Genomic DNA, 25,629 nt, shown 5'->3' with positions numbered 1-25,629 from the left:
GTAGCTGTTAAGGTTTTAAAACCACTGTGCAACGTCTCCCGGGCGAAGCATGCATCAGCTACTGTAACTTTAGTGCAGCGTAATTAATATTTCGTTAAACTTCGCTGTCGCATTATCTAAGACGAAGACTAAAATCGGTAGAAGACCTACTGGATTATTCACTATCAGACCAGATAAAGAACTTTGTTAGATCGTCATCGCTTAGCGTTTAGTTTCCCTAGTGGGGGTATAATTTACGCTAAATTGACATCGAATTCTGAATCAAGGCTACCGTTTTGAAATAGTGATTTGGCGTTCAAAAACGCGTATATCAAATTAAAAATCGCTGTAAAAAAAAATTTTGTCGCACTTATATTTGTAGATGGATTCACCGATCAGGTGAAATTCGAACCGATTGAATTCGGTTGGTGTTAAATAGTAACTAATCGCCGAATAATTGTGGAAGACACTGGACACCATTTTCGATCGTTCTTCCATTGCCAGACTTCAGACGTTACCGAAATTCATCCTTTCAAATGATTTAAAATTTATTGAAACTTTCGAAGGCATTCATAATTAAGGCATCCATAATGAGTTGTCGGTATTGCTGTACCTACCAATCGGAAGAGGTTAATAATTAACATTGAATTTTTCACAATCCTTGTATTACGTCTACTCAAATAAATGTCGACGAGAAATGATCGGCTGGTGTTTTCGTCCATACAACCATCCATCGAATCTGTATAGAGACGCATTTTCATCTCTTGAGACTGGCAGGAGGGAGTGTTGAATTGAATTCTGTTGAAATAATTAGATGTGAATTATTGATTCCCCGATCCGAGTGCAGCTTCCTTTTCTTATTATTCTTCTTCGTTTTCTTCTCTTGGTCTTTTCTTTTTCCCAATTAGCTTATAACCGAATCTGTTCAAGATCCTTTAAAACCACTCCAGAATCTCGCTGCAGACCTAAATCTAATTTCGTCAGCTCACTTATACTCTCCACTTTATATGGGTATGTTTATACTGAGAAGAATTATCTTTTATCGCTAGTAAGTTGTAACAGTATAACATAATTTAATCATCGATTATTATACGATTTTAGACAAATTATTTTCAATTGCCATAACAGCTTACACTTACAAATTATCCAATTGATTCAGATTCATGATACATAGATCTCTACGTGAAATAACACTTCTTCTGTGACACGTTGATAACTTTTCTAAAAACGTAGAATCCAACGTCGTCTGACGAAAGGGATCATGAATGATGGTCACCATATCAATTCGCGAACACTGTTTCACCATATGGCGAAGTGCTTCGGTACTCGAAGAAGGGAATCGCGTCGTCCTGGTACTGCGGGTAATTCGCAACTCGGTAGATCCCGAGGGAATTTCTTCGCCAACGAGGATCAGCAGCCCCGCCGGTTGCTGCAACGCTTGCGGATTAGACATGCGCTGGGGTGCTAAGTGGTTCTAATCGCTAACGGGATTTGATTAATTGACTGCTGGACAGAGTTCTGCTTGACGATGAAGAGAGCAGAGCAAAGGGGCTTTGACGGCGTATCGATATTTCCGCGGTGTTATCGACCCTGCAACTCGAACTCAAAGTCGAAGTCTCGGTGGACGATCGAACAGGAACCGTCAAGGAGTTTTCCGTTCTTCGCCGAATCCTTCAGATCAAAGCTTCGCAGGATATAATTGAATTTTAATACCCCCCAAGACGGACCTCGGACTCTCTCTCTCTTACAAAGAACCGAGGGACGCAATTCCGCGGTATTGCCTTCGGGCCATTGGGCTTGGCTTCTTACCAGAGATGCTTACCACACTCGCGATATCATCCCATTTTCTACCAATCAGAGGACCAGATTTTACCAACCCTATATAAGGGTGTTATTTTCCTTCGATTCATCCATGTTCTTCTCTCCCGATACGCCGCAGTTGATTTCTTGTGAACTCCTGATGTAGGCTATTCCAATTTTTTTTCAATTCCATTTTCGAATTACCTGCACCCAAGCGTCTACCAATTTATACAAATCGTGGGTAGGTATATCCCAGGTCTTGATCAGTTCGGTCTAAATAACTGGTGCAACAAAGTGTCGCCAGATGTCACCGCGCAATTAACACTCTGGCAACAGCAGGTGTTACGGGAAATGGGAATATACTATTCTAGACTAACGAGATTTTTTTATTTCCGCCATTATGAAGTGCTTCACTATTATAAGGTTGCTAAAAATTATCTCTTAAAATGCAAAATGAAAAAGAGTGTTATAACTATTCTATGAACTCTTCTCTGCGTGACAATTGTTTTATCAGTAGACAGTCACTCATAAAAGACTTTCCTGTGACTGTCGCAATGAAGTCATATATTTGGGCATTGTTTGAAGGAGAAAAAAAAAATATATAAATATTTATCTCGACCATTTGTAATGATAAGAATACTTACGCGTTCTTATAACTATATGCACCATTCCATAATTTCTTAGTAAGTGTAATCGAGATAAATGTTCGTTGACTGATGTAGTCATTAAGGTGTCTAAAACTTTCGAAACTTCACCTTTCTGAATTCGAGTTTAGATCCTATGTATACTCGCATTGCCAAATCAGTGTATATCTAATAAATTTAGTCAACAGGCATAATCAATTTCATTTCAATTCGAGGACATGATACGTAACCGAAAAACATAAACTGGTATTTTTCAACCCACGGTATTACAAGCGAGCGTTGAATGATCATGTAGCGTCCCGAATCAACTCCGTCAAAGAAAATGTTCTTGGCTAATAACATAAATAGAGCATACGTGACGATTCGGATAATGCGAAGCAACTGGCTCACCTCGAGGAAACGACGGAACTATACCAATGTGGCAAGGACCGAGACAAATCGCACTTAAGGAGTCATTCCGAAAGGTGAAGCTCCGCAGAGCGTTGAAAAGCGCCTAACGGAACGTGGCTGAGCTTGCGGGCCGGGCCGAGGCAACCTAACCTAACAAGACCCGACTCGGCCCGTTTCATTTTAAAAGCAATATTCACTCGGCTTGTTATTTCAAGCCATATGGCCAGCGTTCCATCCATGCAATGGCCAAGACAGCGGTCCGAGGTGGAGTAGAAGAGCCAGCGCTTTGTTGCCGGAAAATAGAAAAAATTGAAAAAATAGAAAAACTCTTTTCCTTCCACTCCCCCCCCCCCCCCCCAAACTGTCTTCTCTTGCGCTTTTCATCGAGTATCTGGCCGACTACTCCCCCATATACATACATGCATACATATATGTATGTATATATATATATATATTTATATATTTACCTGCACAGTGACGTCAGCAATGTTTCGTAGTCCAATTAGTTGGGGGATATAATTAGAATTAAGCTCTTAATTAATAGTTAGTTAGCTACCACCACGCGCCGCTCGGCTCTACGCTGCGCTTTGCCACCGCCAGGGCGGGCTGCCTGCCGGCCTGAAACCCTCCGCTGCGTAAGGTTGGGGGAGTTTCATTGTACAAAGTTGCACCAAAGCTTTTCCCTCATTAATTTCAAATTAATTTATAATTGATAATTATTTTCGGGGACAACGTACACCCCTCGAATATATGTACCTATATACCTCCCTAGTTTGGATTACATACAGTATACATGCGTATACAATGATGTTCATCGGATATCTTAACCCCCGTTCCTTCTACCCCCATTCACCCCTCCGGCACCGCGCTTCGTTATTCAACTCAGTTTAAAGCCTGTGTTATGCGTACTTTTTCGATAGCGGTAATAACGGTTTCTGGATCGCGTTTTTACAGGATGTCAATGTATTTATCATCGGTATCTTCGTTGCAGTGAAAACCTTGCGGATGTTGGAATAAATCTGATACCGCAATCTGCATCCTTATGGTTTTTCTGGCTGTCATGTACTCTGTTTGAAATTAGTCGGCAGCTTTCGTTGCGAAGAATATGGTTCAGTTTGTTTATTGCTTTTTGCATTCACAATTATAATAAACATTAAAATTTAATACAGATATTTTTTAGAATATTTGTAAAAAAAAGATTTTTTCGTAAAGATTTCATCTTTCATTCTGATACAATTATACACTACGGATATTAGAAGTTAAGCTTAATTTTTTTCTTGATTGAAACTTGATCAGAATTCCGTTTTCTTATTTTTCATCCCTTTATTTCGTCTCTTTGTGTGCCTAAAAACGTCTATCGACAGCTGTAAAGTTTCAGTGAAATACTGAACCTCTCACTTTTTTAACGACGGTTGATTTCCGAGACGTGGCACATATTACACACTGCACTATTACAAGTCATAGCTATACATGTGTGCGAATTTCCGGTAAAATTTAAGGGTCTTAGTTTATTTTTCCAGATATATCGATGTGCGCAAATACGGGGAATACCTTGTACACCATTTTCGAACTGTGAGTGAGTGAATGTGATAGATGGGCCGGTGAACAGCGTGTTAGGTTCGTGTGTGTATCCATTATACCTACATCGAGTAATCCGAGCCGTGGGTTGAAACGAGAACCACATATCTCTCTAGAATATATACAAAATACACGAGTACTTAGTTCGCATTCAGGTCCATCGATGGATATAATTACGCGAACAAAGCGAAGCGAACGATAAAATGATACGCCTAATGAGCTTGGGTTTAATTAAGCATTACACCTGCATGAATGGCTCCGAGTAATATACGCGATGAGACACTGCATGTGTAACGCTGATTCAATTAAATCCTATACGAATGCAAGTATGCAGGCGTGTACGTGTCGTGGTTTCAGTTATCTGCAGGCTATACTTAATTTGCTGTTCAAACTACAGCGCTGAGAAAAATTTCGTTTCTATAGATGGTATAAGGAAAATCTAGTAAAATTGGCCACCTCACAAAAATAGTGTCGACGTTATTGGAATTACAAGAAAATTGTCAATTATTCTTTTTTTATTTGCTGCACTTCATTTTTGCAATCAAACGAGGCTTTAATATCAATTTATTGTCGAATCAATGCGATATTATCGTAATAGTTACAAAAAATTTTGCGTTGCGACTACAAAACTGATTCTTATTTAGTACCTAGAACTATATTTTTCGGTTATAGTAACGAATGAAAATGTTTAAGGGACACATTTTCATTACGATTATGCGCATAATGTGTAAGTCGCATGTGTACTGGGAATTGGAAAAATATATCAATCTTCCCTCTGATGTTTACGTTTTTGCACAAATCGAGCCAATTCGTGTCACATCAGAATCCCTAGCTTGTTAATTAATCCAATTATATATGGTAACAGTAAAAAAAGATGTCGTTCAACTTTTATAGAAGCGTAACGTGATTAAAGTCAATTAGCAGCGAGTGCGCGCAGTTTTATTGTGAACACATAGAGTCGAGTTCGTACTCGTAGAAAGTTTTTTTTTTTCTGTTTTTTTCTTCAACTCGAAATTACCTGGCATCGTAAGTTGCCTAATTTTTTTTCCTTACTTTGCTTGGTTCTCGCCAAGTTTTTCTATTCCGTTATAAATCTGTACTAATTTTGTCAATCGTTTCAGGTATCGGACACAGTATCGAAACTGGGAAAGACTTCACAGTCGACGGTCTCTCAGGTTTCAGCAAAAAAAAGAAGAAGAAACGTCGCCATAGGTGAGTCTCTGCTCTGATCAAGCCAATTTAATATTTTATTAACTTAACTTTAGCTCGTTGGTTTGTTATTTTTTTTCTAATTTTATTAATTTCCGGGTACAAAATTTTTATCTCTATTACCTATGAGGCAGCTGATGGTTGCCTGAGTATCAAGTTTCAGTCGGGCAAATTATTTACTTTTTTTAAGGGTCTTCCAATCACTGACTTTATCATATTATCGGCTTATCAGCTGAAAGAATTTGAAACGCAGTAATTGCGATTGGAATAATCAGATTAAGCAAATGTAATGGAATATTATTTTCTATTTACTCTTCGTTTTACTTTCTTTTTATTGCCGCAATTACTCACATTATTTCATGCTACGGACGCGAAATTAATCGGAATGTTTCCTACAATTATAACATTTTCACAACCTAAATGAACTAGTCTGGACATAAAGTGTGATTGTAATTTAGTGTAATTATTTAGATGCGGTCAACGATCAGTTATTACCGAATTTCAATAAACAAATTTTTTCAATTCATGTACTAAATCTCACCTCAGGAACGTAGATGGCCTATATATGTCTATTTTTTTTCGTCAACACTTTTTAAACTAGCTTTCTACACTGGATTAACTATTTTTCTATACGTACATCCGACAGAAAGTTATTTTTAACAAATCAATGATCCTTAAATATTATGTCAAATTTAGTAGCATCGCGTAGCAATCACTTGCAGGAATATTCTCAAATCGAACTCGAAATGTAGAATATAAAAAAAAAACGTGTAAAAAAAGGTTTAAATTTTTGACGTGTGTTCACCTTTATATACCTACATGATAGACAGGTTAGCTAGACGTAGCCTTGCTGTGTATAACCTGGAAGTTAAAAGGCCTGAGCGGGCTGCAATCCTCTAACGAGCTGATCGCGGGATTTTCGGTAGGCTGAAGGATGACTTTGAATTCTAAAGAATTTGTTGAAGGAGTCGCTGCCTTCCGCCCTTCTAGTTCATGCCTGTCTGCTTCGTCTTTGGAGCATAGTCACCGTTGTATGGGGGCCGACGATAAGTTCGTCTATATCCATCTGTCAGAAATTATCCCTAATTGGACGTCTTGCTGACAAATTGGATCGCTGCTACGGTAACACGATTATCGGTTCAGCAGGAATGATTGCCAGAAATTAGCGGAGAATTATTTTAGATTGCTGTTATTGTTATCCCTGCAGTGCAGCCGCAGAATTGAAATCGTTGAAAAAAGGGGATGAAATGCACCATCGAATATTTATCAATTTATTATTATACTCTTATTGTAATACATATTGATTATTACATTTACAGAGAAATGTGTGCTCGAGCGATGTGGACGTCATTTTAGTGATACGTCAAATAATTGGGGGAGACACGTCTCACGAAGCTTTTGCAACTTCTACTTAACACGCTTCCGGTTACGTATATTATGAATTACGAATAAATTCAACGGATTAATCGATTTGAATTAAGTATTGGAAGAAAATTAATTATTCGATGGACATACGAGATACGGATATTTCTTTTAATCTGAATATCTCTTGACCTCCGGTTACGAAATGAGGATAATCTGAACTTCAAATAAAATTCATAGTTCTAAGAATCTTCTAATTCGAATTGTCCCAGAATTCGATGTTAGACCAGCTTCCGTTAATAATTTGTTACAATTCTTTATTACTTGATATATAATTCAGTTCAAAACGGTTCACACGATTCTTCGAATAATAATTTTCTTTTTTTTTCATTCGGAATCGCTCAGCGCTTTGAAATTTCTCTCATACAACAATTTTCCCCGATCTCTCCTATTTACACAAACATTCAACTGAACTGGAATATTTCCGTCTATAACAGAAATGGCGTCATGTGATTATGTCTACTAGAAAAACGCTACGCCTTTTTCCTTCACGAGTTACTTTATTTTTCGATCTTTTCAGCTTTCCTTACTGAAAAATCTACGTCTTGGAAAAATCGAAGATAGCCAAAGAATATCATCGTATCCTGAATTGTATTAAACATTTTTGTGCTTCGATTGACCGTTGCCATGGGTTCGTATTACATAGTCGAAAGCATAATTACACGTGTCCGGTTACACCGGAGTACACCACATATCTATTCGCAATTAAGCCCCGTTCATCGGTTATATATAATCCTTATATACCCGCATGCAATTTTCGATTCACGTGAGGCGAATGCGCCTGCGTCCCCAGCTACGTCATTAAGCATCGCCCTACGGGCGTTCCGACCGCTTATACGTCACGCGCAAAGCAACCCGCCATTTTTGTACCGAGTGATCGGGTTATCACGTTGCAGGGGCGATTAGTAGAGCAGCAGCATAAATCCGAAGTAGGATCGAGGATTAAACATTACGAATCAAGAAGCCGAGGAGAGAGAAGGGAAAAAATTTAATTACTTTTTTCTTTAGACTTTTTTTTACCAATAATGAATTTCTTCCTCTTTTGAGAATAAAACATCATCTTTTAAACCATGAGAAATAGCTGCTCAACCCTCCAATTTCACGCTTTGATCTCGTATCTTTGAATTTCGTTCTACTACGAATTGGGACTTCAAGTAAAGCAGCAAAATAAAAGGTTTCTTCTATTGTACAAGATTTTTCCTGCGGCGAAATTTCGAAAAAAATCGATTGCAGCTGATGTTGAAGAAGCAAAACTTCTTTTTCCGTAATAAACACTCAATTTCTAACATGGGGTCAAAATTTCTAAAATTTTTTATTGAATTTTTCGTCATTATTTTAAATTCTAGAATATTGGTGCTTCGGAAATATCGATTAGAACCGTAATTCAAGTAGAGGTCGTTAAAAAGAATTACAAATTTATGGTTTTGACTAGTACTTTCTTAGAAAAAATTCTCGGACGAATCTAAAATTACACTTTCTGATCTTGATCGATACCTCGTGAAATGCCCCCTACATTGTACAGTTATTCTTTTGGGAAATCATAAATTTAGCTCAGCACCTACCCAAGGTGAATAATTTTTTGGTAATCACTTTCAAGCACAATCCGACAAATTTTTTCGAACCAATGAGTTTTTAATCGACCCGACTAAACAGAATTTATTCGGCCAACTCCATATGATCGATCTCCTTATTTCAGATACTTTCCAATATTTTATACGCAGGTATAAAACGAATGCAAATTGAGTTCGTGATTGAAATTTACTTGCAAACCCAAAGCGATTAAGTGAACAAATGTTATGGAGTAAACACAAAAACGTAAACATTGAATCAATTTGAAAATCGTTATTTCATTTCAAGTTATAACTTTTCACTACCAATCGTAACTTATTACGAAATTTGTACTGCAGCAAAAAAAAACAATGTACCCAACAAAATGCAATTTGCGCATAATCGAACGATAACAAGAAGAAATATTCCGTTAGAAACAGTTTTCGATTTTGTACAAAGAAAAGTATCAGAAAACCGAGTGATAATATAATTGATGTATCTCTGAAATTTGTCAACCATCAATGAAGTTGCACAGATGAGATTCAATACCAATTTCTCTGAAGACTTTCGGAGTTGTGGTGCTTGGATAGCGCGATTAGAAGAACACTTTCGCGATAGGCGAATCTCGACCTTCTATTCATTCGACCATAACGCTCGAGGAACTAATTCTCCTCTAAAAAATAATTAGGGTGACAAGTTGTAATGGCATATAACTAGGTTCATACGGTTGTTGCTCCAGGACGATCTTCACGTCGCAGCAGCTGGAGGAGCTGGAGGCGGCTTTCAAGGAGGCGCACTATCCGGACGTTTACGCCCGCGAGATGCTCAGCCTCCGAACGGATCTTCCCGAGGACCGAATACAGGTGAGCGAATACATCTTTGTATCTAAACGAAATCAGGACACACCTGTAATACTTTTCTGCAGCGGAATCGCCTACGCATTGCTATTTTTTATGATGGAAAAATCCGGCTAAAGGCAATCTCCGAAATAAGAAGGCGTTTTCCGAATTTGCATAATAATCTTACCTTTATTATTATACATCGGTGAATAAATTCTCCAGTCAAATGTACAACAATTATCCATAGACCGTCTTTGAGCGATTATTATATAACAATGATGAAAGTATTTTTGGACATGCAAAATCCTTGCCATGATTTCCAAGTATTTTCCATGCAATGGGATTAATTAAAAGACATATTTTACGCAAGAACTCAAGACCGTCATTTTAGAAGCAAACGATATTTTATTGGATGAAAAAAGAAGAAGAACGTTCTCCCACCATGGCTGCCTCGATCCATCAGAGTATCGTATAATCTCGGCAAAATAAATTTTTCATGTAACGCAAGCATGTTTTACGTGTTTTTTCACACTTGTGTTCAGTACGTAAAGTAACTGTCGTAGCTATGGTGGAAATGAGTCACGACTGCGCATGCGCGGAGTACGATAAAAGACATGTTCAAATCCTAGGAGTTGAAATTAGTCTTTTCTGTACTCGGCGCATGCGCAGCCGCAAGCAAATCTGATATCACGTGACCCTAACCTGAATTCCGCGCTTCATGAACAAACGTGAAACATACTCTTGTTGCATGAAGAATCGTTTGCTACAAGGAAGCAACGGCTCACCTAAGACTCATATTGCAGACTTACTGGCCCGGCTGGAAATACCTGGTTTGCCTCCTTGTTACATAATACACTATTTTCCATCTAGAATTAAAAAAAAAAAAACAGAAACTACGTTGAATAAAAATTCCAAAAGAGCAGAAGCTAATTTTTTTAAATATAAAACGTGAGCAGGATTATATAGAAAAATATTAATATAGAGAAAATTATACCTCTGAAACAATTTTCTTGGCAATACCTAAGCATTATAGCCTGTGTTTTTCACTAACACCGCGAAGAAAATTTCCCTACATTTGCTCAGTGAGAGGGAATTAAGGGATGCGTAAATGACATCGTGTGGCACATATATACCGACTGCAGCAGAATTTTTATACCAACCTACGCTGCAGGCTGTACTGTACGGCAAGGAAAAGACGAACGTAAGCTCCGCAGCGTTTGTACTTGTGCGCATTAATATACAGCGTTTCAGAGCATTGCTGAAGAGCTTGGCTGCGGTGGAAACGGAAAACAATACTTTACGTCACACAGCCGCGGACGAGAAAAACAAAACCGTCCTTGCACCTTTTATACATACCTATATATGTATATATACATACATACATACACGCCGCCTTCCCCGCGGAAAATACGCGTTTCGCGGTGATTTCTGCATGGCGGAACGCGAACAAGCGGCCCTTTTCTTCGCGGCGGAATTGCCCGTATATGCCGACGCCGCGCCACCGGATACGCCACTCGGTCCTGAACCAGCCAGTCCCATCCCGTCCATCATCTGCAGAGGGCAACCCTCGAGGCCCTCGACCCTCTTCGCTCGGCTGAAACCCCTTCGCTACGGCCGGCCGGATGACCGTAAAGGTGAGACCAACCCTTTGGGAGTTTCGGGGTGGGTGTATCTTGCTAGTGAAAGAAATTCGGTACTAGTACCGCACATTTGAGCTTAGCTCTCGAATTCTACATACAACAGTAGTGATCCAGTTTCTCAGTGCGACCAGATTTGAATCCTGAATATTTCTTGGCGTAAATTGACTATATACAGATAAAATCACGAGTGAAATCAGGGCTGTTGTTGGAGACAACTTGCAGTATTCCTTGATAACGCAGGTCCTGAAGTAGCTTCGTGCTATTGGACAATGAACGGTTTGGAAACCCAGGATATGCAAAAAAATAATTTCACGAAACCCCTGCATTTTGAGCAACGAAAATAGGCAAGAAATTTCCCACTGTACGAGGAATGAATAGATCCAAAATGTGCAATTATTCTACACTCTTATAGTCCACAAGTATAACATAGTAGACACAACAGCAAAACAATATCTAATCCTTCCATTTTTCTTGATCATAATTATACAACATGTGTAGTAAAGCTTAGATTGTATATCATCATACATATAGGTTAGAACTTCTTGTGCCATCGCACGATGGTGCACGTACGTTCAAACACTATGCGTATAGATACGACACTAGCTGTAGAGATTATACGAGTAGCATGTAGTGAATAGAGTGGACGGGTGTACGGGAACCTAGAGCGGTGTAGTCATGTACGTACCGTAGGACAAGTGCACACGTAGACGCAGAGCAGCAGCGCATGCAAGAGAAAGCAGCAGTACCAACAAAGCGGCCATTGCAGGGTGGGTGCGGTCGCCCGGGCCAATCAGAGGGCCGGGACGGGAGCCGCGGGCCAATCAGAACTCGGCCTCGTCGTCTTTTGTTTCTAAGTTACGCGCGGGACACAATAACGAGCCTGCAGGACCGGAGAGAGGGGTTGGTAATCGTTAACGGGATATTTTCGTCCCGCTCGCGGTCTCTCCGCTGCCTTATCCTCCTTCCACTCCCCTTTTAATCTCTCTCCTCCCCCTCGCCTCGCCTCGCCTCTCCTCGCCTCCTCCCTTCCTCTTACTGCTGGCTCCCTCCTCTCCATCATTCGGCTTCAACGACCAGGCGCCAGGAATATCTGCACTGTATACGAGCCAGCGATCAAGACTTCCTTTTGAATATGGTTGCGGGCGACGCGCGAAGGTAGTCCTATACGATTGGTTTCGGGGTGGAAAATAATAAGGGTTGAACAACCGGGTGTATACGCGATTCTCGCTCGCTATTCCGTTTGTATATACCTGATTATTTGGTATTCCGGCTCAATGTACGGTATGTATTGTGTACCCGTGTATTCGCTATGAATCGATCATCCCAATAGCAACACATATGTATTCATACCTCCGGAATTGTTGAGGAATAACTTCTACCAATCGAACAAAAATACCGATTTTTAAACTATTATTACAGACTGCAGGCGGTGCTCCTCAACTTTCAATTCCGTTTGCAGCTATTACAAAATAGTATTTCACTAATATATGAGGCCCTCTAGTCTAGTTGCCGAGAATCCGCTTTTGAGGCCTGACTACAAAACGAACTTGGGATGAGTATGGTTGACATAATAATAATAATATGCAAGCATCCCATATTTTCGCGTCGAGTAGTACACGAATCTACTTTGTATAAAATGCGATTATATCCGCGTCAACAAGCGAGTTGGGATATGGAAGTAAATTTATAATTCAATACCATATACATATACATATACACATATGTGTGTGTGTGTGTGTGTGTGTGGGTGTGTGTGTATGTGTAACTGCCCAGTAATTTAATGAAGTAATAACACGTAACGCCTTGGTTAACAAGGCAGGCTGCTGTTGGACTGCGTAATTTGGTAATAGCCACGTGTGCATGGAGGCACCCCGAATACATATAAAGTATACGTATAATACACCAAAGTCATTCTTCATATTTTTATAAGGTTCACCTCAAACCGGAAACCGGTTTTCAACGGCAATTTAACAATTCCCTCGAGACTTGAGGCCAATATCGTATGTCTGCGTGCATGAATGTAATACATATAGCATCGAGCTGTACCTTCAACTTTCCCTGGTGGCGTCCTAATTCTTCGTGAGGTAGTTTTATCAGCCTACAAGCACTTCCGGAAACACTGCAGGCTCATAGGTTTCACCATATGAATTCAAGGCTAGAAGAAGGAAAACAAAGTTGAACAAATCTCTAGCGTCATTATTTCTACGAGTTATACACTATAGTAAACAAGAACGAATCGATAGTCTTACTATGTGATAGAAATATGAATGTGAGCAAATTCGAAAGACGCAGGACAGGATATCAATAACTGGAGAAAATCATTCATGATCAGAACGTTTGAAATGATTCCACTCTGGTGATTTTGATACGATTCTAATGTGTTTAGGCTTATTTTATTCACCAAAGAGTTCGCAAAGATTCTCTTAATGGGGTTCCCAGGTCAATTTCGACGTTGACGTTTATATCTCTAAATATCGAAGTCCACGTATCTAAAACGCGAAAAAGAACTTAACAGCTTCATGCTATACGCAATACTAAACAAAAACACATCAATACATTTCCTTACACGCAGAAATAAAGAAATGGCATGGATTCTAGGAAATCGCAGTATGAAATTCGAAGAATTCGTGACATTTCTTTATTTCCGCGTCAAATAAAAATGTGTTGGAGTGTTTTTATGTTTTTATTCAAGATTGTGTATAGAATGAGCCTGTTTGAGACACGTGGCCATCAATATTTGGGGACATATACGTCACATCGAAATCGACTAGGGCCCCCCTTAAATTGCCCATTGCAAACAACGTCAGATGGAGAATAAATTCTCAAACCATATCGAGAGCATTTTTAAGCACCTGAGAAGTCGTTTTCCGACATTTTCAAGAGCTCAGTGGATGTATGTGATTCCCATTTCGTGTAAACAAGGTTACAGTCAAACCACCAACCCGATTCTCATGAAATTTGCACAGGATACTATTCCTGCCCCAAAGATTTGCAAATAAGCTTTTCCATCCGATTCCATTTCCGGTTTAGAAACTGCAGACGCTAACTCCGTCAATCTTGGAGACACAACAGCGGATTTTAAAACACAATTTGTTGCCCTTGGTGTAAATTCAAAAAAAATTTGGAACACTTCTTGTTAACCATTAAAAATCCAACACGAATATTAATCAGTTTATGGATAAAAGTGTATATTCAAACGAACTAGCACTGTACGACTCTGTCTCACGCAAAGAAAACGATCTGGTTCTTTTTGGGCAACCGAGCCGAGTAACTAAGAGAGATGGTCCAATTTGTGTGAAACACGCTTCTAGGTAGCGGCTTCGATCTAGTCGATTTTCTCAAATGCATACCAGCTCATTTCACACTCCCTCATCCGGCCCCTGATCGGACTTCCTGAATGCCATTGTATTGCCCAGTCGTGTCAACTTGTCCCTGCTTTTCATTCGAGTCCCGTTTCATTGAAGAATTTAAAACCTTGATATGGAAGCCCGGAGATTTTGGTTTGGGGCCCAGTTTCCTTGCGATATCGGAGCCTTTTCTATCAGAAGAAATCCCTTCTCTTTACACTGTACCTATCTACCGTTTCACGACCCGCGAAAACTTTCATCGCGTTTTATACACACACCATAATCCACGGTGATAATTTACTCCTACTAGACGTCATGTGCAATGCGCCTGTATATGTGCAGACGAACGGTGGATGGATTCGAGTCCATTGTTCGAGGAGCGGTTCCTATTGTCTGAGAGGAAGACGTACTGTGTCCAGCTCGAGTCCCAGCCAGTCATCGGACAGACAAATTACGGCTGCCACCCTCGGACGGCTCCGAGCAGGTTAACGGCGAAGACTGTCAGGCTGATACACCTGAGAACCTCGCGGAGTCTGATGGGGTCCTTTTAAAACTGACGTTATAATCATGCCTGCTTCACCCGAACGAATTATGTTACATACCTACACTTGTGTGCGTGTCCATGTCTGTACGTTTCAAAATCTTACAACACGTGTGTGACTCGAATCGTCATTCTTTCCATTACACATCTAATTGCTGCGTAGCAGCCGTTCTACGGTATTCAGGTATCATGTGTACTTAGAAAATATTGTCTAGGCTTCAATCTCATCGCATGGCCTTATCGTGGAGGTATACGTTACGCGTTATGCGCTATGCTCATTTGCGGTGATGTGTTTCGTTTTGAGGTTCGATCATTCACTTAATTCTCTGATCCTCAAGCTTATCATGTGACTTGATCCGATCGTCCAATATTATCTCAACAGAACTACGGTCGCGTGGACGTGGTTCGTGTAATTTGGTGTTTCAATTGAGCACCTCGATGTTTGGAATAATGGAACGAATGCAGTCTGTTAAATCATGTTCCATTTTAATTGTTATTTTTGTGTACCAAAATCTGCAGTGTATCATTCCGGAATCAAGATAATTGCGATGTAGGCACAAACCATGGCAAAGAGAAAAACTCTAATGTCTTACAAAATGTTTTCCAAGTAGAAAAAAATGTGCGACACCATTCACAAAATTCTTTAAATTACTCGGAACGGGAAGAAAACTGCTTTATCAAAATCATGTACCGATATTCGCCAGCTCCTTAAGTGTCTTTTTTTTCTCCTTCGTTTACATGGTGAAATTCGGCCGTCGTTAAAATGAGAACGGTGTTAATGCATGTACACAAAGTGTTGTATAATTAAATTCCATCTTGTTCACATCTCCACTGAGCAAAATAGTCTTAACAATAAAATACAAAAACTATTATCTTGTTTGAATTTCGACTGTCATAAAAGTAAACGAAATTGTTATGCGAATGGGTCAAATATTTTGTCTAAAAAACAATTGAAGAAAAAGCTTTCTGGAATCGAGAAACGATCTGAAGCTGCTAACTCAGATTTTTTCCCCGGGTGTCAAAGTGCGGATAAAAGAGAGTCCACCCCCTGCCAAGCGCTTAATCGAAATGTCCTCGGCAGATTCCCAGCCCTGCGATCTTAGAGAGAAACTCGTATTATCGTCTTTCAGGTCTCCGGATAAAAATTATGTGTATGAGAATTCAACGAGCAAATTATATATATTTCATACATACATATATAATAGGTGAAAGCTGACGCCGCATGGCATGAACACGTACGTATCAAAATAAGCGGTTCTAGCCGACAGTCATAACGATATTGACAAATATAATGATAAATGCTCCCGACGGTCGCCACGTCAATGAAACACCGACGGAGATAGTGTCAGACCAGAAGGGGGCTGCACTTGATCGCAGATTTCCGAACAAAGTACAAGTAATTTCATTCCAATTTCTTCTGGGGTGGCAAAATTATAGGGCACTCACGTGCGCGACCGCGGTTTCGATTAATCTGGGGTTAATGAATTATTACACACGCACGTACATATATACAATACACATATATATGTATATGTGGATGATGTATTACATGCGCGTCAATTGGGGTCGGCGTTTCATTTCCATTTCGCTTTTTCCTAAGAACGAAAATCGGTAAATGAAAAACAATATATTTATAAATATTTTAGTGCCTTATTCAGCGGGTAAAGTATGCTAATAATAAATAAATTGACAATATTCCTATACTGTATTACCTATACTGTGATTTTTTTTTTTTTTTTTTTTTTTAATTTGCAACAAGCAACAAGAATCGAATAGTTTAAAAGAACTATTTCAATATTCTCTCGCTATCATCATTGCATTTGAGAAAATTAGGATATGGGGCCATTCATTAATTACGTAAGGGTCTCAAGGGGAGGAGGAGGTTTAAAAAGTCTATACATGATCTTATCTCGAGGGCAGGGGGGAGAGGAGGGGGTAAAAGTAATTCTTACGTAATATTTTACAAGTCGGAATGTGCATAGTAGACATTTTCCATTGGGACAAAATGTTCGTACAGCAATATTTCAGGAAACAAAAATCCCACAGAAAATTAAAAGGCAGTTTCAAAAACTACAAAAAATTTCTATTCAGACGATCCACAAACTATGATATTTATTTTTTCATTTTTAATATACGATTTCATTTATACATTTTTATTGTAAAAAATTTTATTCATCAACAAGTTTTGTTAAAATCGAAAATGTTTTCATATTTGCACACTTTGAAGTTTATAAATGAAAACTATAGGTAAAATCTTACGTAAGAAGTGGCGGGGGAAGTCCAAAAAATTTGATGTGTTCTTAGATGGGGGTAGGGGGGGGGGGTTAAAAAATTTCAAAATCGTCCTTACGTATAAGTTAATGAATGTTGGTTTTGAACGAAAAACTTTTTGTACATTTACAAAAAACGGTACGGATTTTTCTTTGGATCTGATCAGTTTTGAGTAAAATGTAGTTTAATCAATGCATCAAGTATTATCGAAGATGTTTCACTTGTTTTTGGCTGCGTTAAAAATCGTTATAAACATTGAAACTTGCATTCGTACTGGTGAAAGTTTTTATTACGATAATAAGTTAAAAAAAATTAGCTTGCAACTCAATTACAGGCGGAAATGTTGAAAATTTTGAAACGGGTTACCGGCGAACATGAGGTGGCACTTGAGGCGAGAAAGAAATTGACGTGAGGTAGGTAGCACTGCTGGCGTTTTACAAATTACAAGTCATCAGCACGGCTCTTCGTACGGTCCTACAAGTTCCTCACAAAGGGTTCTCTCTGCCAAAAGTTCTCTATTCTTGACAACAGGCTTCATTGTGTAGAAAAAGGGACTTGAGCATACGAAGAGAATTCTGATTGATGCAGAAATCTTCGGATTCTAGGTGTAAAACAGAACTTCATGCTTCTATAGCAACACTGAAGCTTTACTGATGAGTTTTAATTGTTTCTTAGGTGGAAGAAAAATTTTTATCAAATCACGCCGCGATATTGGTAAGAACAGTAAATTTCTGTAAGGTTGTATACTTTGGTGAAAATTTTATTCCTGTTTTCTCCATTATTCATCTGAAAAATTTAGTTCTTATAAAAGTTTTTTTTATTATTTTATTCGTATCAATCAATTGCTTACAGTCTTTTATGGTCCGTTACTATAACTACTGCATTATTCTGAACAATCTTGGTATTTAAAAGATATAAAAGAAGCATTTCTTTAATCGAGTGAACGTTTTTCAATATTTTCTCATCGTTGCCACTGATATTAAATTGCAGATTTACTTGATTTTTCCAAGTAATATCTGAAACTATGATTTTCTATTTACCTCTTGTGTTTTTTAAGATTGAAATATCGAAAAAAAAATTTTAATTAATCGCTAAAGATTATATTTTATTTATTTCAATCTCTCGGTCACATTTCACTTAAATTTATATTTTTCATTCGCAAAACTGAAAATCTCGAATTATACACAGTATGTTAAGAATTTCGCTGAAACTGTAACATTTAGAACGATACAAAAGTTTTGGTTTCACATTTCATGTTTTTCTGTTGTTTTTTTTTTTTTGGGTAACGTGACTTCCGTCACATTGATGAGAGATTCTCCCATTAATTTCAGTTCAATACTAGGTACTTCTCAAATCTGTTTCATTAGTATTTCCCGCTATTCTGCGTGCCTGAAAAATCGCGAATTTTGCGGGTTTTCGCGCGTGCTTTCAACCGCAAGTAAATATTGCAACATTTTTCGCGTTTCTCAAGTTGGTGGAGTGCATTAAACTCGAGAACAGATCGTAACTCTGTTCTTAACCGTTGCGGACGGAAGCTTCTATTATTCCAGACGGTCGTATCATCTCCTTAAGGACTCGGCGAGTCCTGGAGACAGTCGCAAGTCCCGTCGCCAGGAGACGCCAGCCGCGTCCTTCTCGCGGCAAAGATGACGCGAATCGGCGGCGGCGGAGGCGGCGGGTAATGGTTTGGAACGACTCAAATGACCCGCGAATCCAGCTCGAGGAGTCTGTTTATGTTTGGTAGGCATTCCCGCAGAGTCCGGAATAAAGTCGGCGAAAATTATACCGTAATATTACCATTTTCACGGGAAATTTATGGTAATTTTCAATCTCAACTGGCTTTTAAACAACCGTTTAAGACTGTCGCTATATTCGTGCGAATTCTACAGCCCGGGGTGCGATTATCTGATAACCGAAGTCAGATGTCTTCGTATAATCCACCGGAGAATATCCCGGCGGGAGATTTTATCATCGGAAATATTTTCACCGCCGAAACTCACCGGGTAAGAAAGATTTATGGTAATGCAGTGCTTGTACATTTGGTAAGTCGTTTCTAAGCGAGTTTCACATAAAACGAAAAATCTTGGGTTGAATTGACTGTATTTGAACCGAAAATCTCGCTGAGAACCCGAGACAAATTGTGTGATTTTGATATCTGGGGATAAACTGGAAATGCGTTCTATATTTCTAGGGAATTATTTTGCCAAATATATGCATAAAAAGTAACTAGAATCACCAGAATACACAAATTCTCTATTGAACGTGGAGAGAAATTATCAGCAGTTACAAGTATTTTATTTCTTATGCAACACCAGATTTTAAATCAGCATTGACTGCGTTGTTAGTGGTTAAGAAGGATTAGCGATAAAATTCAAAAGCCATGTAGTTGGATCGTCGAAAAACATAGTAAGAACCGTAACTACGATTCAGAATTACTTTCATAGGAACTACGCGAGAATTTGTGAGATTAATTTACGGAGCTCATTGAAGACTCTGAATCTGTTTATATCGTGAAAACTTGAACTGATGTAGTCATCTTTTATTTTTTTTAATCCAGGAATATCATCGTGTTCCGTACAGCAGCTACAAGTTACGTGTATAATGCGGTGAAGCAAATTATTTCGGTGCTTGAGGTTGAAATTAATTAATAACGTAGGTACTCGAGGCTTGAAGGTATGTAGGTACCAGTTATACACAGCATCTGCATACCAAAGAAAATGCTAAACTCGATTATGTTAATGCTGGGTCTTTCAGGTCTCGAGTGCGTGGGTCGTGATGAAAGAATAACAGAGTTGAGTAAAGGATTTGACCAGCTCCCAAGTGCATCTCGAGCTTTCGTTTTACTCTCTTTTTTTCCCTCCACAATGTTGGATTTTTTTTCTTTACCTCTTGGTCCGTCTAATTTTGGGCTCAAAAGGGTCGTCGAGGAAATACGTGTAGCTCTGTTATGTATTAGTACATAAATCTTGGGCTAACGCTGTGTAAACTGTCGTTACTTACAAATTAGCCGTAGCCTTGGAGAGCTGTAAAATAAATATTTTCACATTTGACCACCGTCAACAGATTATAGAAATTTTCTACCCGCCATAGTGTAATGATCCGGCAAATGCTGCATTGGCTTTGTTAAATACGATGAGTCGCTGCTTTCTGATTTCTCAAGAAATGAATCTTCGAAATAACGCTCCAACCTCCAACCCTCGACCCTCGACCCTCGCACTCATTATGCGAAGTGGAAGTAGGTATGTATACTATACACCTTTGTTTCAACAGGGATGCTGCATCCTCTTTTTACAAAAGCGAAAAGGATTTCGCCCGATTAATTACTTGATACAAGCACAATATACAAGAAAAATATAAATTTCTCTCGAATTTTTTTTCTCTCTCTTACTTAGGTATAGAATAAAAATCCTGTACCCTTCCTCATTCAAATTTGAAATGGAAAATATTTTTCACTCACAAAATTGCTCCACGTCTATGAATTTAGTTTTCGTTGAGCTCTCAGTCAAAAAATTATTCATTCAACTTATTTATTGCTAATTTATTCTAGACCGTTACGTATAAAATTTTCTACCGAATTATTAGACTCAGTTTTTGATAAATCTAGCTACATTTGTAATCCTGAATTAACCGGAATATTTCTCGATAAATTTTCGAGTTCAAGCCATTAATATGTACGGAAAAAATTTGATCTCTAATTTCAAAAACATTCATTGCGGCGGAGCAAGCTTTGCGAGCGTTATTATGCATTTCGACAATTTTTCTAATCCATTCATATGCGCACTTTATTACTTCGTGATTAGAAATAATAGTTCTTAGTCACTAGGAAGTTATCGATTTTGTCTTCGGAATACAGCACTGCAGGCTCACCAGCGGACTACTTTCTGTCCACTGCGATTCAATATGTTTAATTTTTTGTTTTACAAACGAATGACTGCATTATTTTCACTTTGGAGAAAAAATATTTCTTACGAAAGAAATGATTTTACATATTTTAAATGAGATTTTTGTTACTATAAAAAGGTATTCAAAAAATTGCAAAAGATTTCAAAGGACAGATTTTATAAGACTTCAAAGATCACAAAAGATTTTAATGAACTCAGAAAATTTCAAATGATTTCAACGGATCTCAAGAGATTTCAGCAAATTTCGGAAGTTTTCAAGAGATTTTATAGATCAAAAAATATTTCAGAAGATTTCGAAGATTTCAACAGGCTTCCCAGGAAAGATGTACACCAGATTTCAGGAGTTATTAACCCCTCGTATATAACCCAATTGTTTTTTACATCTCAGTTTGTAATGCAAAGAGCTAATTCCAGTAAAATCAGGCATTTGGCATTGTTAAAAAAAATTTACCAACAACCGTTGAGGCGAATTTTTTAATCTTTACACGTCAGGGTACAAATGAAATGCTTTTCCGGTCGGTACGTGACTTGAACTAAAAATTCTGCAGCGTATAATACGAGTCGGGCAGCTGAAGAGCGCGTCATAAAATGTCAGAGCAGAATGGGGGCCAGTTAAACCGAGGATCAAATTAAAATCGAATTAAAATATATCCAGGATGAGTGATTCAGCCGCAGTCGGTTTTCCCCCCTCGGAATTTCCCTCTCACAGGCCCCCACTTTCGCAGGACTAAGTTCCTGCATCGGGAACAGCAGTTGCTGCCGTTGACGTCGTCGGGAGTCAACGGCTGGACCAAATACAGCGGGGGATGCTGCGGGGCTCATGAATTTTATATCACTTGTCGAAATGATTAAATGATTCGACGCCGAGGGTTCGGGCTCGACGCGCCACCGACGGCTTTTGACTTCTGCGCGGCGCGTTTATGAGGGGAAGAATCGTTCCTATCCCGCTAGACTTTTACTCGTAACGCACTGTTATACGTTCAATTATTCACATTAACAGGACCCCGCGGCTTGCGTACCTACCCACTCGTGCAGTTATTCCGTTATTCGCAAGGACGTAGCGAAAAATACGTTCCTTCTTCGCGTAGAAGTGAGGCGAAATTGATAAAAGGGAAACCGGCTTCACCCACGTGATAAATATGAATAGAAATAAATTCCTCAAAGGGTTCGCTCGGAAAATTTAATTCGAAATTCAAATTAATCTAAAATACATTTTTTGTGATTCGTTATGTTAAAAAATATAGAAATGGAGCGACTGAATTCCTGAAATAATTACATTTTTTTGTGTCGAATTCAGAAACTTTGGTATGAAATTATTTACAAAATAATTAAACTACCAATCAATAAGTGCAGTAAAATTTTTTGCAGAATATTCTTCGGCGGATATTGTTTGCACTTCTTATCTCAAATATCTTTTGAACAATTGCAAAACTTCATGTATTTGTGTATGACAGTAACGTATTTACGTATCGTAAAGACGCCAAGTTTGTGCAAAAATTAAATTCTTCTCTACTATAACTGCAATGCATTCTGGTGAAGAAATTCGTGTAAAAATTGAATAATGAAATCGGCACTTGCTCTGAATCTGTAAAATGATAACGAAATATATCCGTCAGAGATTCTCGAAGGATTTCGAAGGAATATGTTAGACAAGTTGAACCAAGCGTTAGAAACACGCGAAATCTACGCTTGAGTAAATTCTTTCATAAAGTTTCAAATATCTTGCAAAATTCTTAGAGTTTTCGTCGGATTGAGTATTGTAAATGCTTAAACCATCTTGAAACTTTATGAAGATACTTAATGTTTTGCCCAGATTTTGAAAACAAAAACTCCTAAAAACATAACACGTCTAACTACAGCTTAATCCTGAAATAAACGTACACAAAAAATAGTGCAAAATAGCAACTATTAACCGATCCAAACGTCTTTCATGATTATTTTCAGGACGATCCATTTGAAATATACTTTATCGATTATGTGTTTGAATCTATACAGACAAACAATTGTATCGAGAGACGAATAGTACTTAAAAGAAAGAGAATAAAACAAAATCTACATCCATTTGCACATAGATCTGTACCTATGTAGAGCCTGTACATACGATGTAGAGAAAAGCACGTTTGTCAGTTCATCCGATTTTCAAAGGGAATTATTTTCCGTTGAATTTTCGTCAATAAGAAAAAGAGAAAATTGAAAAAAAAATAAATAAAAAAACCAGAGAGAGGGGGGAAAAACATTTCGACCCTCGAACCGAGTCGACAAACAAAGCGATGAATTCCAGATGGGCGCGTTTCACCCCAAAAATTGACCAATAATGCACATCGAATTTCTTATATACCGCGACCTGCTGCAGGCAGTCCAACTGACTGGGCCGTGTGCGACAGAATGGCGAATAAATAAGGGTGGGCGCATATCGGTACGCATCTATGTATGTATATATCATACGTACATACGTATAGAGCGAGAGAGGGTGGCTCACGGACCTCGAATACACGACGTGCGTGTGGTCTCGTTTTATATCCACTTGTGTGTTCGGGGATTATCGACCAATTTGGGCGTTACGAGATACTGTCAACGAAACTGCTTATAAATTCTAATAAAACGCTCTTATATGTCCCTGTTTGTCTCGTTTGCCCGGTAAACTAACCAAAGTTAACGACCAACGGCTAGAAGATAAATTTTGACCTAAACGAATTACCCGATGCCGCTTTACCAAGTACGAGATCAAATCTGCCACGCCCTTTGGGGAAAGCTTACACATCCGACGACGAAACCATGCACGGAATCGCGATACGACGATTTTATCCCTGGGATTCAGAATCTCAGGACATCCACGCCGACGTATTTTTAATTCGTCTCTTCGAACATATTTTACCGGCAAACTTCTCGTTCTCAATTTTCAAGATCTGCTTTGACGAGGGTTGAAAAATTTTATCATGATAATTCTGTGTAGGTATATATTGAGGTAATGTTATATATGTATAAATATATTTTATGATTCACTTGACACTCTCGATGTCACGATTCTTTTTTTTTTTTATTCAAATGTAAGAGTCTGATTACTTACTTGAATTTCACGTTTTATTCTTTACTTAGAAAGGGAAAATCTAAAAACTTACGACTGTTTCGGATATACACGAAAAAAAATTCACTTTCGATACAAATGAATTTGTCCGATTAGCGAATTCGAAAAATTTCTTTTTCAACTTGTCATCTGAAAAGATCAGTCGATTCTCTGCGATCTCTTATCAGAATTAGCGAAATTTTCCTTACGAACAAAAATAATTATTATAAAAAACTTATAATTAGTAACTTTTTAGTGTGATTATATGATGTTAAAAAACTAAAACAGTTAACGACTGATAAAATCCCCTAGCAACAATTTTTCACGGGGTGAGATTTTTCAAGATTGTTTTAATAAACTTGATCCTTAACCCTGCAATAATGATCCATGCCTAAAGGCAGTATCATGAAGAATGAATTTACGAAGAACCGATTTTCGCTTTTTGTCACATTCTTATAGCCTGAAACGTTAAAATTCATTTACGGCCAAGTTCTTAGAAAAAATCGTAAAATTTATCGAGCTATGCCGATTTCAATGGAGAAAATTTCGAACCAGCTAATTGTTTATAAAATAATAGAGGAAAAAAATTACAATAGAAATAAACTTGCAATATATTTTTTTTCTCCGCGCGCAAAAACATCACAAACCACCAGCAATATTGAGCGGACTCCAAAATTTATTCTGAATATGAGAATTTCCGTACCCTTTCTTCTTTTAGGTTTTTACTTTCGAAAGTATATTCTTCAAATCGGTGAGCATCAAATCTCAAAATCTATTTGTCCAATCGACCAGAAATGTGGGCAGATTCTTTATCATAAAATTTTCTATCTAATGGTCAGATGATTAACAAAAATGTCTATTCATTTGTTAATAACAAACGATCTAAGTAGTTTTTTTTTTTTTTTACGAAAATCCAGAAATCTTTTTTCACCGAGTCTGCTTTGTTCGATTTTTAAAATTGTAATAAAGTATCCAGCCGATCGATAAAAAAATTAGAATCAAGGAACGAAGGAATATCTTTTTTCCATTAACAATAAGTCCGTCGTCAATTGTTACTTTTCAATAAAACCGAAGCTACATAAAACCCTGTGCTAACTGTGTGTAAAAACCCAACGTTGTTCTTCGAATTTCTGCTTAAAAAGAGTTTTTAAAATCTATGTGTTTATTTTCATCAAATTCTTACGATATTACCTTAATATTTTTTTTTTTTTTGAAATCAAGGCGGAAAAAATCGTATGTTTCGCTAAAAGTTCCGTAGCCGATTCGCACTCTCTCACACCTCCGTCTGTGCTAGACAAAATGGTCCAGCAAGTGTCCCTTGCGATAATGACGCGTCGTGACGCGTGTCGCACGCGGACCCTGCGGGGCGTCGCGCGTCGGATGGGCCAGCTATTTACTGGTAACAACCAGATCCCGAAGGGCCCGTGAGACGTTGGGATCCGGGTGCATTATGCG

At 38.3% G+C, this 25,629-nt stretch overlaps 1 protein-coding gene across 2 annotated transcripts in view; it reads left to right on the top strand.

Moving 5' to 3' along the window:
* Positions 1-25,629, top strand: part of LOC124413339 (visual system homeobox 1-like) — a 64,595-nt gene that overhangs the window by 30,905 nt on the left and 8,061 nt on the right. For both annotated transcript variants that reach the window (XM_046893866.1, XM_046893865.1), the window contains exons 3-4: positions 5,513-5,603; positions 9,310-9,433. In XM_046893866.1, coding sequence (XP_046749822.1) covers positions 5,513-5,603; positions 9,310-9,433 — 215 coding nt within the window. The remainder of the gene's footprint in view (positions 1-5,512; positions 5,604-9,309; positions 9,434-25,629) is intronic.

Source organism: Diprion similis, chromosome 12 (genome assembly GCF_021155765.1).
Source record: "Diprion similis isolate iyDipSimi1 chromosome 12, iyDipSimi1.1, whole genome shotgun sequence".
Classification (NCBI taxonomy): domain Eukaryota; kingdom Metazoa; phylum Arthropoda; class Insecta; order Hymenoptera; family Diprionidae; genus Diprion; species Diprion similis.
Note: the sequence above shows the minus strand (reverse complement) of the source record. Positions and strands in the feature narration are given on the sequence as shown.